Source organism: Malania oleifera, chromosome 10 (assembly GCF_029873635.1).
Source record: "Malania oleifera isolate guangnan ecotype guangnan chromosome 10, ASM2987363v1, whole genome shotgun sequence".
Lineage (NCBI taxonomy): Eukaryota > Viridiplantae > Streptophyta > Magnoliopsida > Santalales > Ximeniaceae > Malania > Malania oleifera.
Window position 1 is genome coordinate 23,196,694 of NC_080426.1, and position 16,204 is coordinate 23,212,897.

General features: G+C 32.9%; 1 protein-coding gene and 1 long non-coding RNA gene across 4 annotated transcripts in view; one reads left to right on the forward strand and one right to left on the reverse strand.

Annotated features, from left to right (window-relative positions):
• The window catches only part of LOC131166430 (DNA replication ATP-dependent helicase/nuclease JHS1), a 59,631-nt gene extending 52,892 nt beyond the window's left edge, over positions 1–6,739 (forward strand). Inside the window, exons 30-35 of one of the 3 annotated variants that reach the window (XM_058124971.1) lie at positions 539–578; positions 658–731; positions 807–947; positions 1,295–1,414; positions 1,813–1,995; positions 6,651–6,739. In XM_058124971.1, coding sequence (XP_057980954.1) covers positions 539–578; positions 658–731; positions 807–947; positions 1,295–1,414; positions 1,813–1,971 — 534 coding nt within the window. In that variant the 3' untranslated portion in view covers positions 1,972–1,995; positions 6,651–6,739. Of the gene's footprint in view, positions 1–538; positions 579–657; positions 732–806; positions 948–1,294; positions 1,415–1,812; positions 2,167–4,478; positions 4,767–6,650 lie in introns of those variants that run through there. The other 2 variants (XM_058124970.1, XM_058124969.1) reach the window with 2 other exon arrangements.
• A 6,564-nt stretch (positions 6,740–13,303) lies between these two features.
• Positions 13,304–14,314, reverse strand: LOC131166055 (uncharacterized). Its single transcript, XR_009139723.1, has 2 exons — positions 14,033–14,314; positions 13,304–13,781 (listed from the first exon to the last, which is right to left on the reverse strand). It is a non-coding gene; the product is annotated as an uncharacterized LOC131166055 (long non-coding RNA).
• Positions 14,315–16,204: the final 1,890 nt, after the last annotated feature.

Here is a 16,204-nt window from a genome sequence, read left to right on the forward strand (position 1 = left end):
TCCTGATAACCAACTTCGACACCATGTTAGATTACCACCTAAAAGCTTACTCTATTAGTTTGTGGGCCAACAATGTATATTAAGCTTTAGCAAGAATGATAGGCCTTTAAGTTGAATTTTTTGGGACTTGGACAACCTCATTCATTGGTTACAACCCAATGTGAACTTGAAAACTTTTTCATCATTAAAATGAGCTGAGATCATTCTGATTGTTCAACATTTTATGATAGTTTATTACTATTTTTCAAGAGAAATACATTGGGTGAGATTCTATGGCCACGAGTGTTTGACTGTGTTATTCAAAGAGTTTTCAATGTTCTCCTGAGTAATTTTTCTATTAACTTATTGTTTCCTTCAACGGAGTTATCACAATGTCTTAGATATGCAAGATCTAAAGTTAAATTTGAATAGTTCATGCTAAATATCTTGTTCAACTGGAATTGATTTGTTGCTCTTGACCTTCCACATATCAAAAGCATTTTTAAAGTGGCAAGTTTTGCTGAAGAAAAAATTTTGAGCCTTGCTTCATTGGTTGCAGGTTTTGGATCCGAGGAGACCAGTTATATTTATTAATACAGGTTTTCTCTTTTTCCCTGCTTTATCAAACTTGGCTTTTCATTTACTGGAACAGGCTGACCATCTTCATTCACAACTCAGATAAGTTGCCTGCTTTTGAGGCAAAAGAACACAAGACTGTAAATAACCCAATTGAAGCTTGCATTGTTGCAGAGGTATGATTGCCGTCTAATTTCACTATACCCAAGACAATAATTTTCACATTCATATCTACCTTGTTTATTATATAGATTACAAAGGACTTGGTTAGCAGTGGCATTGAAGGAGAAGATATTGGAATCATTACCCCCTACAATTCTCAGGCATCTCTCATCCGACATGCTACTGTTTCCTTGAAGTCTGTGGAGATACATACCATTGACAAATATCAGGTGAGATATCACATAAATGATTCTTAAGCATTTAATTTTTCTTTTATCTGTGGATTTTTTTAGTGATGTGATTTTGCAAATCTCATTTTTTAATGATGTGATTTTGCAATATTGTTCAGATTGTTGAACATTCCGTGCTGTCTTTGTTATATTTTACGTTTAGCCTGCACATAGCTTGAAAATTTTAGAGTGATATTTTGGCTATGGCAGATATTATGTGGCTGCCTCTTTTCTTTCTTTTTTTTGGGAAATTTCATGAAGTTAAATGATGTTTTCTATCCTCGCAAACCAATTGGGCTACACTATCATGCTTCATTAGTGATATGTTTGATAATTTGATTGTGCAGGGGAGAGACAAGGACTGCATACTAGTCTCCTTTGTAAGATCTAGTGAAAATCCAAGGAATTGCATTTCTTCCTTGCTTGGAGACTGGCACAGGATTAATGTGGCGCTAACACGCGCAAAGGTAGGCATCTCAGCTCATTTTAATATGCTTGGTCCTATTATTGATTTTTTTTTTTTACAAATATGTTAAAAGGTTTTCACCCATCATTGTTTGAATCTGGGAATTACTGCATCCGTAAATGGGGCAAGGCTCCTCTTAGTGTGAGCCGTGCACATGGGTTGTTTTGTTAATGGGCAATATTCAAACACCACAATTCTCAAGTTGAATTTCGTTTTTCTCTTTGTTTAAAAAGGTAAAATAAAAATCTTGTTAACAAAAACCATTCTATACTTCAATAGAAAAAATGAAAGAGAAATAATTGCACAACAGTAAGCATTTGCATTTTAAATTGAACCGCAGTCAAGCATATGTTGGGCTGCCACTTATGTTGCACTTCAATTCTTGTTTACTTGGTGCAGAAGAAGTTGATCATGGTGGGATCATGCAGAACCCTTTCTAAGGTTCCTCTGCTGAAGCTTCTTGTTGAGAATGTTGAGAAGCAATCAGGCGTTTTGACGGTATTGGAGAAGGATATGAAACACCAAGAAGGGCTAAAGAGATGCTCTCAATTTAGATAATTTTGTCCCTTTCTAATCGTCACTGTAAGTAGAAATTTTGTGATTAATTTTTGTATCAAATGTCAAATATAAATAGAAGGAAAATTTTCTCTTTCCTGAAAGCTCCATGTTCAGAAACACAATGCAAAACAATCTTTTAGCGAAGAGAAATCATATATTATATATGGTATCCAAAAGCAATTTCTTTTTTGACAATTAAAAGTTACTTTACTTGCCTATTATAAAAAATTCAATGCCTAATTTTTTGTTTATTTTTTTACAATTTGAGAGAGAGAGAGAGAGAGAGAGAGAGAGAGAGAGACGTGCACAATCAAACATGGTTTGGGTTTTAATAAATATGAATTTTAGGATTTAAATTTGGATATGAATAAATTTAAAAGGAATTTAATATAAAATTTTATACTACATTATTTAGCAATTAAATAATTTTTAAAATATAAAGTAGATAATAATAATAATATTTAATTTCCTAACCAAAGGTGAGCAATTCAATTCAATCAAGAATTCCGCCAACCAAATTTCAGAGGAATGAAATAATAATAATAGTGGCATTGGTAATGTTAGAGTTTTAGTTTTACAGAGTTTTACAAAGCAATCTGTTGTGGCTGTTATAAGTAGTTAATTAGTTCCTTATCTTAGTTGTTCAAATGTAAAGATATAATTGGTCATTTTTCCTATATAAATGAACCAATTATATTGCACTAAATTCATTCATTCAATCAAGAAAAGAAATTTGTTTTTCATTTTTGTTTTTCTTTTACTGTTCTTTCTGAAGCTGGTTAATACATAGCTTCCCACATTTTACATGGTATTAGAGCATATTGCTCACACGTAGAGTTTGTTATCTTCATCATTTCTCTCGCCGAAAACCAGGGAAGAGGAAAGCAATCACAATTCGTCAATTCTCTTACGGGAAACCAGGGAAGAGAAAAATAATCGCAAAACAGAGCAGATGTGATTGGCCAAAGTTTTTTTTCGAATATTAGAAATTGGTTAATTCAATTTCTGTTCCTTTCTTCAAAATTTTTTGCATTTTTTTTTCTATGGTGGAAACTGAATCTTCTTTATATTCTGCTTCTAGAGCAAATTCTGATGATTCTCCAAGAAATCCATTGGATGATTCTTCAAGTGTTTATTACTTGCATCCTTCGGATAATCCTGGAGCTCTTCTAGTTTCAGAAATTTTAACTGGTGAAAATTATGTTGCATGGAGTAGATCAATCTCTATTGCTCTTACAGTTAAAAACAAAATTGCATTCATAGATGGTACTTTGCCTCAACCTAATCTTAGTGATTCTCGGACTCAAATTGCTTGGCTACGAGCCAATAATCTTGTTCTATCTTGGTTAATGAATTCTATAGCAAAAGAAATTCGTGGGAGTCTGCTGTACTTGACAAGTGCATATGATATTTGGGAAGAACTTAAGACAAGATATCTTCAAAGTGATGGTCCAAGAGTTTTTATTTTAGAAAAGTCCCTTAGTTCAATTTCTCAAGGATCAAGATCAGTTACTGACTATTTTAATGAGTTCAAGACTCTCTGGGATGAATATATCAGTTACAGGCCAATTCCCAGCTGCAGATGTGGAATTCTCAACCAGTGTTCTTGCAATCTTTTAAAGAATTTTTTAGATAGACAGCAATCAGATTTTGTGATGAAGTTTCTTATTGGTTTGCATGATTCCTATTTTATGATGCGAAGTCAGTTACTTCTTCAATCACCTTTGCCTTCTATGGGCAAAGTGTTTTCCTTATTACTGCAAGAAGAAAGCCAAAGGTCTCTATCTAATGCTGTTGGTATTTCCATAGACTCTTATGCAATGAATGCTGCACAAACACAGAGATTTGTTGCCACGAGTGGTATTCGTTTCACAAAACCAAAGATGAAAGGAAATGTTACTTGTTCCCATTGTGGATATAATGGTCATCTTGCAGACAAGTGTTTCCACTTAATTGGATACCCACCTGGATGGAAAGGATCACGAGGAAAGAAAAATTTTCCTGTTCAACAAGGAAATACAAACACCAATTTACCCAATGCAAATATTGTTTCTTCTTTGGAGTCAAATTCAAGTATCCCAAACATATTTTCTCAAGAGCAAATTCAAAATCTACTGTCACTTGCAAATAGTTTGTCCCATACACCCATAAGTTCCAATTCCACAGTAAATGTTGCTTCTACATCAGGTATTATATCTTGTCATATTGTCTCTATTGATAAAAATAATTCTCCATGGATCATTGATACAGGAGCAACAGATCATATGATTTGTTCTCCCCATTTTTTCAATTCCATTCAGTTATCAAACAAATCATCTATGGTCTATTTACCAAATGGCCATTCTGCTCTTGTTGTTTTTACTAGAAATGTAAATCTTTCAACTAATATTATCTTACATGATGCCCTTTACATTCCTTCATTCAATGTTAATCTCATATCTGCTTCAAAACTTACTAAAGATAACTCCATTGGTTTGTTTTTCCTTCAATCCAAATGTATTTTGCAGAATCTAATCAGCTGGAAGATGATTGGTCTTGCTGAAGTGAAATCTGGCCTATATTACCTACAACAACCTTCTATTCCAGCAAGGAGCAAAACTGATTTCAATTGTGCACCTTCGGTTCCTTTAGCAAATACTTGTAACACCAATGCTGATATATGGCATCTTCGATTAGGACATATTCCTCCTACCAGATTAAAAATCATTAGTGAAATAGATTCCAATGTATCAACACCTCAGAATCATATCTGTGAAGTCTATCCTTTAGCAAAACAAAAGAAGATTCCATTTCCTGTATCAAATAGTTATTCAAATAAAGCATTTCAGTTAGTACATTGTGATATTTGGGGTCCTTTTTCAACTGTTTCCTATTCTGGTTTTCATTATTTCTTAACAATTGTAGATGATTATTCAAGATTTACTTAGCTTTATCTCATGAAAACCAAAGCAGAAACTCGTATCATTCTCACAAAATTTATTTCTTATGTTCATACTCAATTCCATACAACTGTTAATATTCTAAGGACTGATAATGGCCAAGAGTTTAACATGCCTGATTTCTATACTGACCATGGCATAATACATCAATTGTCTTGTGTTGAAACACCCCAACAGAATGGTAGAGTCGAAAGAAAACATCAATACCTTCTTAATGTTGCTAGATCCTTGCTTTTTCAGTCAAAACTGCCACTTTCTTATTGGACAGATTGTATGCTGACAGCAACACATCTTATAAATCGAACCCCTTCTTCCATTTTCAATAATCAAACACCATATTTTCTTTTATTCCAGAAACACCCTGATTACAATTATCTTAAAGTTTTTGGGTGTTTATGTTTTGCTAGCACTCTTACAGCTCATAGAGGAAAGTTTCAACCAAGAGCTTCAAAATGTATTTTCTTAGGATATCCACCACATATAAAAGGATATAAAATTTTAGACCTTGTTACTCTTAAAACATTTATTTCCAGAAATGTAGTTTTTCATGAAACTATATTTCCTTCTATACCAAATAATATTCATACACCTTTTGTCTTTCCCAATTTCCCTCAGTTTTTTGAATCTTCAACACCCAATAAATCTTTACTTCCTCTTACATCAACTCATCAACAGGAAAATGCTGAAAAGACAACCACTCAATCTGAAAATCTCAGAAGGTCTCAGAGGATCAGAAACCCTCCTGCATACTTACAGAATTTCTATTGTGGTAATATGGCCCAAACAACTTCACTTTATCAATCATCTCCCACTTCTACTCAAAGTAAACCTCATTCCATTTTTCATTATCTTTCCACTTCTCAATTATCCCCTGAATATAAAACTTTTGTTGCTGCTGTTACTTCAACGTTTGAACCCAAAACTTTCAAACAAGCCATCTCTCATCCTCAATGGCAAAATGCTATGGCAGAGGAAATAAAGGCTCTTGAATCAAACAAAACTTGGGATCTTGCTATTTTACCTCCAAACAAGACTGCAATAGGTTGTAAATGGGTTTATCGTGTCAAGTTTAATGCTGATGGTATAATTGTAAGGTATAAAGCAAGACTAGTGGCTATACTCAACAAGAGGGTTTAGATTTTTTTGATACTTATTCTCCTGTTGCTAAGATGACAACTGTGAGAGTTTTACTTGCTGTTGGTGCTATCAAACAGTGGCATTTATATCAATTAGATGTTAATAATGCTTTTTTACATGGAGATCTTAATGAAGAAGTTTATATGCAATTGCCACCTGGTTATTCTTCAGCTACTGACTCTCGTGTTTGCAAGCTCAAAAAGAGTTTATATGGACTGAAACAAGCATCAAGACAATGGTTTTCTAAACTTTCTCATTCTTTGCTGCAGCTTGGTTTCACTAAAGGAAAATCAGATTCTTCTTTATTCATCAAAAAAAAAACTCTCAGCTTTTATTGCTTTACTCATTTATGTTGATGATATAATTCTTACTTTTAACATCCTTGATCAAATTAATTCGTCAAGCAATTTCTTCATGATTCTTTTACCATCAAGGATTTTGGTGAACTCAAATATATTCTAGGTTTGGAAATTGCTAGATCATGTAAAGGTATTACTCTTTCTCAACGAAAATACGCATTAGATATTTTACAAGATAGTGGTTTTTCTAGATGTAAACCAGCAGTCTTTCCTATGGAATCTAATCTGAAACTTAATGCAACAGATTCTTCACCATCTCTAAATGATCCAGCATCATATCGAAGATTCATAAGTCGCTTGTTATACTTGAGTATCGCTCCGTCAAACATAGCATATTCTGTTCAAGTATTAATAGCTCATCCAAGCCTGATACATGTCGGGCTGCTGAAAGAATACTTAGATATATTAAGGCTACACCAGGACAAAAGTTAGTGCGGCCGTATTCGCGTGACGCGCCGTTTCCAGAGGTGCAGAGGGGCCGCGAATTATTGGCCACAAGTACTTGTCAGAAAAATGCCATATTTCCTTAAAATATATTTTAATATAGAAGGCCTCCAGTGCAGGTCCCTCCGTCACCAGTCCGGACCTTCCCTCTGCCACTTGTCAATTTCAAATTATCAATATGAAAGGCTACACTTTAGCTTTTTTGTCTTTCCTCTCTGGGAGTGATTCCATCGAAGACATCTGGCTACGCTCTTTTTTGTTCTTTTCTTATTCTTAAAAATAATGCTATTCTCGTTTTTCCTAAATAGATAAATAAAATGCATATATAAATACTCATAATTGTAATTTTAATCATTCATTGATCATTTTTATCTACATTATTTTTTAGTATCATTCGCTATTTTTTGTTGAGAATTCTACTTGTGAACTTGTCTTACATTGAAAAATTAAAGTAAATGATAGGTGCTTATATATATGGGTGGATCCAAAACCCAATTAGCTTGAGTTTTTGGGTCAAATTGGTGTTCACCCATGTATATCAAGCCCATTCATGGGCTCCTCCGATCCTAACAAGTGGTATCAGAGCCGCTGGTTCATAACTCTAGGTGAGCGACATCGTAAAAAAAAAAAAATCGAGACGGGAAGTTAATTCTCCTGATATGCTAACATTTGGAGGACCAAGTGTGGTTGAAACCAATAAGGATCTTTTAGGCTACGGATGGATCCGAATAGGATCAAGACATAAGAGGTATGATTGGTTTTGAGGCACGTGGAATGCAATTTGAGGCATGTAAGATGCCAGTGGTAAGACTCACTTGAACAACTGTTGGAGAATTGTCTCCGAAGGGAGACGGTTTCCATTCCAGGGGGAGCAGGAACTCACAAGTGAGGGGGTGATTGTTGAGAATTCCACTTGTGAGCTCGTCCTACATTGGAAAATTAAAGTGAATGATGGATGGACTCAAGACCCAATTAGCTTGAGCTTTTGGGTCAAATTGGTGTTCACCCATGGGCTCCTCCGATCCTAACCTTTTTTTCCTCCCAACTTTGCCTTATTTTAATTGATAATGAGAGCCAACTGTACCATGTGCATGCCTTGTTGCTATGGAGTTCACATGATGTCACTTGCTTTCAATGTAGAATTAGAGGTTTGAGCTTTGAATTGTTTTAATTTTCAATGTATGTTTCTATTTAATTCATACCGAGAACTTGATGGCCCGAGGAGGAAGGGTGAAGTTTTGAGCTAAGTGATTTGTTAGACTGAATTAGGAGCAACGCTTAGTGAACAGTCAAAATAATTTTGTCTCATAAAAAATTGGATTCTCATCATAATTAAAAATAATTAAAGAAGGGGTTTGTTTCAAATTCCATCTTCAGCACTTTGAAGAAAGGAGATTCTTTCTATTCAAATCACTTGTTTGAATTATATTTCTTAAAATAAATGCGCTATTGTGTTACTCTTCTTAAAATTGTGGATCCCCTCCCATGAATTTGTCTTACTTTATTGGAGTTTGGTTATTTGTTATCTTAAACAAGTTGGTTATTCCCATTTGCATACTTAGATCCAAAAAAATGAAAAGATTTGATGTCAAATTTTAAGAAAATAGATGAAAGAAAAAAAAAAAAAAAGCTTGAGATGGAAGGTACAGTTTATTCTTTATAAGGCTATTGAATCCATCCCATAATGAAGAAAAATAAATATATTTTTTTATATATTTTAATTCAAAAAAATATACGAGCAAAAGCAAACTCAACCCATGATGTATGCAATTCAATGTCAAGATATGAGAACTACTAGTTTAAATGTCAAAATTATCCCTAACTCTAATAGGGACATAGGGTTTCTATGCAATTGTCCATTCACATCCTCTCTATCAGTAAGGTATGTCTGCGAGGATATTCGAAATGCACTCGAAAGCTGAGAAACATAATTTTCTCTTAAAAAAATTTATTTATCATAGAACAATATTATACAAATTTTTACGAACCATATGACATTTCCCAATTTGCTAAAATTTATTAGATACAAAAATATCCAACTATATACTTTTGAAATTAATGCCACATTATCACTTACAGAAAAATTATTGTAATAATTACTTTTATCAAGATTTAGCATAATATGTTAGAACTATGTATAAAAGTTTTATTAATGGAATCTGATGGTATGAATAATTAAGTTAATTCACTTTTTTGAACAATGCCTATTGTGTAGCTCCTCATATATAGAAAATTAAGCCCCCCAACCCTGTGCGTTTAATATTATGTAAGCCAATAATAATCTTGGGCTGCTATATATAGAAAACAAGTGAATAACAAAAAGAGAACATAAGAGAATTATTAGAACCGAAGGAGTCCAAAGGTGTGCTTGATACACATGGGTGAGTACAAACTTGACCCAAAAGCTTAAAATTATTGGGTCTTGAGCTACACCATGTATATAAGTACCCATCAAATACTCACTTTTATTCAATATGAGACAAACTTCACAAGTGGAATTCTTAATAATTTCCTCTTCACTTATGAGTTTCAATTGCTACCCTTTGAATGGAAGTAATCTTCTCCCTTACGGGACAAATTTTTCCAATAGTTTTGCTCAAGTGGGTCTTACCACTGCGTCTTACGTGTCTCGAATTATATTCCAAATGGCGCCTCCAAATCAATCCTACCTCCCACGTCTTGACCCTATTTGGATCCATCTTTATAACTTAACTGATCCTTCTTAGCGTTGGTCACACACTCCCACACTCAGAGTTATGAATCGTCGGCTCTGATACCACTTGTTAGAACCGAAGGAGTCCATAGGTGTGCTTGATACATATGAGTGAGCACCAACTTGACTCAAAAACTTAAGTCTATTAGGTCTTGGGTTACACCATTTATATAAGCATCTATCAAATACTCATTTTTTCCAATGTGGACAAACTTCACAAGTGTAATTCTCAAAAAGAATAAATACAAGATTTTCTTGGTTCGACTTATTGCCTACATTTATGGGTGAAGATAGAGGGAGGGAGAAAAAAAAAAAAAAGACCTTTACAATGGAAAAATATAGAGTACAAGAGCATAAAAGATGTTGTGCACTCTGACACAATTCTTAAATAATTAGAAAGGTACCTGTACACCATCTCAAAAATAACTCTCCCTTAAATGAAAAATGCAAATTAACTCCTATTAAGATTAATTATTTAATTTTATTTCTTTTAATAGAAAAGTAAAAAAAAAAAATCCTCCCTTTAATGAGAAAATAAATTCTCAATTGATTGCAAATAACTCCTCTAATAAATAAGATGTTTATTGTAAAGTATAAATCATTAATGAAGATATAAAAAGGCAAATAACTCTTCTCTCCAATATAAAAAATTAAATCAAATAACTTTCACATAAAGTTGGTCATCATAACAATAGATTATACAACTCTCTAATTTCATTTTTGTTTTGCTCGACAGTAGGGTTCAAACCTTTCCTCTCTTACCATCATCGTGGATTCCTTTTTTTTTTTTTTTTTTTTTGTGAAAAAGGAGGAGGAAGTGGAGCTAAAATTGTCCAGAAGCATTAATATAATATTAGTAGTATGATGATGACAAAGACGATGGCTTTGGCCATTTCCATTTCTGTGTCGGTTCTGCATGCCTCCTGTCCCCCACTATCACCACCATCCATTCCCTTAGCTACCTGCCCACCTCTCATTCAATGCATCTCTCTCTCTCTCTCTCTCTCATTGATCACTTTTATTTTGTGGCCACTCCAAAGTCTGTGCATAATATAATTTATGTGAATTATATATACAATTAAGTTGATCTTCAGCACATGCGTGCATCGCAAAATGTCAAATTCATTTTTGGATGGACCTCACACAATATGCCTTTGCCATCTGTTTTTCTTGCTCCCCATTCTATACGTGTGGGCGTGCCGAAGCCCTTCATGTGTTTTAAAGCTTTACCTCGCTGGTCCTCGCAGCGTTTCTTCCTATATGCATAGTTCAACGTCTGTCTTTTATTAATTGAGTTTGTTCTTTCATAAGATGTTCCTTTTCTCAGAAGACGTGAAATAATTTCTTTGAATTATTTGGAGAGAGCAGGGCAGCGCGTTCGTGGGGAATTTGATTAGAGCAGGCAGAATAAGGCATGCGCATTTAATTCCGTGCAAAATAAATAAACCATTAACTTTATTGTTTCAACCGAGGCAGGGGCAGGGGCAGGGGCAGGGCTGCTAGCACGCCGTAGGTCTCTTTCGGAGCTACGGTCCACATTGATCTTCATCCATCGAGTTGAGGTTTGATGTCATTTTATGCATATCTCCTCCTGTGCCTACGTTGTCGTCAATCAAAACTTTGATAGACATAGACGTCAACATGATTAGGATGCCTATCCGTCATTAAAATAAAATTAAGTTTGTATAAGTTAGGGTGAATAATAAATATATATTCAAGTCTAGCCATGTGGTGGCAAATGCCTCCAGCCTTCTTAACCACTTAAATGTTTAATTATACCATACAAATGAAATACTTACTTGGCTCTCCCGTGAAAGACAATAAACTTGAAAAAAGCTTGAGGCTTTCGTGTAAAGTACAACAAAATAGAATAAATGAATGTGAATAGGATAATGAGATGTTAGGTAGTGTATCTTGTGCTTTTTTAAAAAGAATACATTTATTTGAAATAACTTACATGTGAATTTCTATGTGCATTTTAACTCTATGTATTGAAAATATATATATAAAAAATTAGTTTTATATTTCTTTGCTTTCATTGATGAAAATTTGCTGGTCTGCCACTACTCGGTTGTATAATTTTATTTTATTTTAAAAAAAAAAAACTAAGTTGACAAATTCGAGCATAGTAAAGTCCGGCTCAACTTGATTTAAACTTTGTTGATATTTTTAACAAAAAAAGTTGAACATTTAAGCATATTTTTGAAATCAAATCGAGTTTGAGCTCAATTAAAATTCTATTAAATATGTTCTCGTAAAATTGATTCTATTCATTTGCAGGAAGGAACAAGAATCCCACATGAGAAGGAAAAAGCTATCGCACCGAAACCATAATTAGGAAACAAAATGTCTAGAGTGGTGGCTAGTATTACTTTGAGGGTGAGGTGCTGCAGATAGGATGGAGTAAGACAGAGGTGTTAGGATTAGGGTTTGTAGGCTGTCTTAATGATAATTCCCAGCCAAACTTTTGTTGTTGTATGGAGCTTGGATGGTAGTCTATTAATTGCCACAGATATATAAAAAATAAAATCTTCATAAAGCAAGGAACTTACCAGTTCAATTTTTTTGGGTGCAAATAGCACTTTAGGTATGAGTCATCTGGTTCAATTGTGCAAATTTCATTTTTTATTTTTGGTTACAAGTAGCACCTTAGGTGTGAGTCATCTAGGGCTAGGTGTGAAGAGGACCATTTGAAAAAACGGAAGAAAGGAAAAGGCAACAGTTAGTTTTCTTTATTGAAGTATGGCACAAATTTTCTCCAAAATTATTTGGGAAAATGAGGAGAGAATTCGCAATTCTAATTACTTTTAGGGTCTAGTTGAAATTTAGAAATTGTGAGGACAAAGAAAGGAAAATATGAAGAAATTCATTTTTTTTATGTCTAATTATGAGAATAAAAAATATACCAAATCAACTAATAAAGTTTTAATTTTGTGCATCATTAAAATTTAATTTTTCTTAATTTTTAATTATATTAGAATGAATTTTTAGTTTTAATATTATTTGGTATAAAGAGAAAATATAATAGAAAAATGAGTTCCCTTTCCTTTTCTTTCCTCCATCAAAATCTTTTATCCAAATGGACACTAAGACTCTGTTTAGAATTCGGAAAACATTGAGAAAAGAAAAATATCAGAGAATTTTGTTTTCATGTTTTGTTATCAAGAAAAGTAAAAATTAAAAATAAAAAATACATCAAATCTGTGAACAAAAATTTGATTTTACTCATAACTAATATTTAATTTTTTCATATTTTTAATTATATTAAAACAAACTTTTATTTTCAATAGTATTCAATATAAAACAAAAATATAATAGAAAATAAGTTTCCTCCTTTTTTTTTTTTTCGTTTCCTTTTCTTTTTCCAAATGAAATCTTTGGAACTCAAAAAATATTGAGAAAGGGAAAGGAAAATATCAAGGAATCCATATTTTCATGTTTGGTTATCGTGAAAAGTGAGAAAAAATTAAAAAAAAAATACCAAATCCATAAAAAGAATTTCAATTTTACACATCATTAATGTTTAATTTTTCTTAATTTTTATATATATTAAAACAAAATTTTATTTTTAATAATATTCAGTAAAGAAAGAAAATATAAAGAACAATGAGTTTACTCCTCATTTTCCTTTTCTTTTCTTTTTTCAAGTAAAATCCTTGATCGTCCGAGCATATTGAACTGGAACATGCTGTAAATTGTCACATTACAAAAAATAAATAAATAATATTGGCCCAACAAAATTTGGTTAAAATATATTCATATATACATATACACCTTGTAGTAGAATAATTATAGTATAAGAATTTGATAGTTTATAAACCAAAAACCATTGTTGCTTCTTATAAGAGGCATGCTCATGCATCCAATATTTCCAGAGCCATACATAATCCACAGGAGCCATACATAATCCACAAATACTGCACCACTGAAAGGTGAAAGGTAACTCCAGAAGTCCCGCTGCCATGAAATGTCAAATCTTCACTCACATTTTTCCCTTTTTTTCAAACATTTTTTCCCCAAAACAGAGGAAGTTTCAGTGTTTCATCCATTAGGAGACTTCCTGAGCCCTGACAATGGGAAGCCTTCACATCTTTCACTGTTCTGATGGATTCCATCATGGGGCTCATATTTATTCTGAATGAATTTGAAGTTTACCCTTGTGACCCTTCTTCCACAACTGAAAAATTTTGCACATGCATATGCTAACACGAGCTTGCTCTGTTTTTGACAGCGATGCCCCAGCAAAAATTTTGATTGCATTTTAATAAGAGATTAAAATCTTTAAATGAAATGAAATCAAAATGACAAAAAAAATAATAATAATAAATCTATCAGCAAGTCATCAGTGAAATTTGAGGCTCAAAAGAAAGAAGAAGACGATTCCAGTCTCACTGTTGGAATCACATGAAAGTTTTTATACATATGCTGAAAGCCCCTGACCCATTTTGAATCAAAAGTTAAAGCTATACCAAAACTATAACTTCTTGTGCATCAAAAGCAGAACAGTAGAGCTGATCATCAGTCCTCCACCCGAAGGCAGTTCCAGCCATCAATCACACAAGCCTCTGAGGGTTCAGTGGGTGGGCTAGCTGGCCTAATACAGGAGCACCAACCCAAAAGACAGAATAGGAGGGAGAGAGGGAGAGAGAGAGAGAGAGTTGTCCATATTATATTTGCAACACTGTGTGCCGTGTGCTGCTGCTGCAGCAGCGGCAGTCAGCATCAGTACCTGGTGGCATCTTTTATTTTTTTGCAAAATGTGAGTTGAAGTTAAATACATATATATACGCACAAGCTTTTGAACTATTTCAACAACCCTTCTCCACTAGGACCACCAATTACATTAAAGTGGAGACACATGCATAATGGATTCTCCACTATTTATGTAGATGCAGCAGAGCAGAGCACTCAGCTTGTCATGTAAGGAGAAGAAACTAGAAAGTGCTGTCTATGCATAAATTTATCTCTCTGCCCACAATCATTTTAATATGCAAAGCCATATAAAATTTGATTGGTTCTCAAGTTTTGAAAGACATTTTGTTTGAAAAGATTCTGCATGCCATATGTGTTTTTATTTTTGTCAATATGATTTCAAGGGTTGAATTTAAATATGTGTAATTTGAATAAAATTTAGTATAATTTTTTATTAAATTTGGTTTAAATTAACACAAATTTAAATTTAAAATTCATCTCAAACATAATGAAAGTTTTTATTATTTTATATTCATGCTTTTAACCTAACAACCAAGGACAATCCCTTAACTTTTTTATTTGGTTTTATCTCTTTGATTCAGGTCTTGTTGGATCAAACTAGGCTGAATAATATTCAATCATGTTGGCTACACTAATTAACATATGATTCTTATCTCATGTTTCAAATGTCATATTATACAAATCAAGATTATGAGCATTTACTTCATAATCAAGTCCAGCCTTCCACCTTAATTAGCAATTTCCCCCAACTTTAGTTTGTCCTTAAATGGGAACCCTTTACCTACGTTTGCAAAAATTGTTCGTAATTTTTTCTTGGGAATTATAAGCAAATTAACTTTTTTTGGTTTCTTAAAATCCTTGTTGGTTAGAATGATAAGTTATGGTGATTAAAAATTTTGCTATTAAATAGGCTTCTAGTCATATTCAAGTGTATTAGTTATTCATCATTAACAAATTTGAGATGAATTTTAGAAAGAAAATTACCTTCTACATCAATTTCAATGCATATTCTATAAAAAAGTTCTTATAGAGAGGGGACCCAAAATCACTTGCCATGTGATTTAATTCCATTATAGTCAGAAAATAAGATAGAGACAAAAAGTTTTCTCCAAATAGTATTTTCTTAATTGATACTTCAATTTAGTCATAAGAAAAATTCCAAAGTTACAAAAACACCTTATTAGTTCCAATGTTGTAGTTCCTCCATTCTAAATTTTGAGTTCTTGAATAAACTGTTGAAAATTTCACTTGTGAGTTTGTCTTAGATTGAAAATTTTGAGTGAATGATGGGTGCTTATATATATGGTTGTGTCTAAAACCCAATAAGTTTAAGCTTTTAGGTTAAGTTGGTGTTCACCCATATGTATCAAGCCCACCCATGGGCTCCTCTAGTACTAACATAAACTTCTCTAGCTCATTAATCCAATGACTACTTCTCAATATTTCTAAGGTCTATTGATGAGATAAAATCTTTAGAAATCACTTAGGAACATTAATCTTAATTTCAAAAGAATCTATAAAAGAATTTATATATGAATATTTTGTGATGTTAAAACATTCCAATGAAATGCTATAGGTAGTTATGAATTAGGTAAGTTAATTAATTATGAAATATTTGTTCTTGCCATACCCAATATTATTTTCCCACATCTTCATTAATTTTTTTATTAAAATTAATACTTACACAAAAAAATATTTAAAAACAACCAAATAAGCCTCAAAATGGAGATACTCACTACCTAAATGTATTAAGAATGAAAATGATTAACATCCCAAAAAACAAAAAAAAAGAAAAGAAAAACTCATTTTGCTCTATCTCAGTCAAACGGAAGGGTATGAGATCCATGTGAATGTGTGGTTCATATATGCGTCTCGCCGACCATGATAAATTTCCTTAGATATTTAATATTGTCCATTTATTATATATG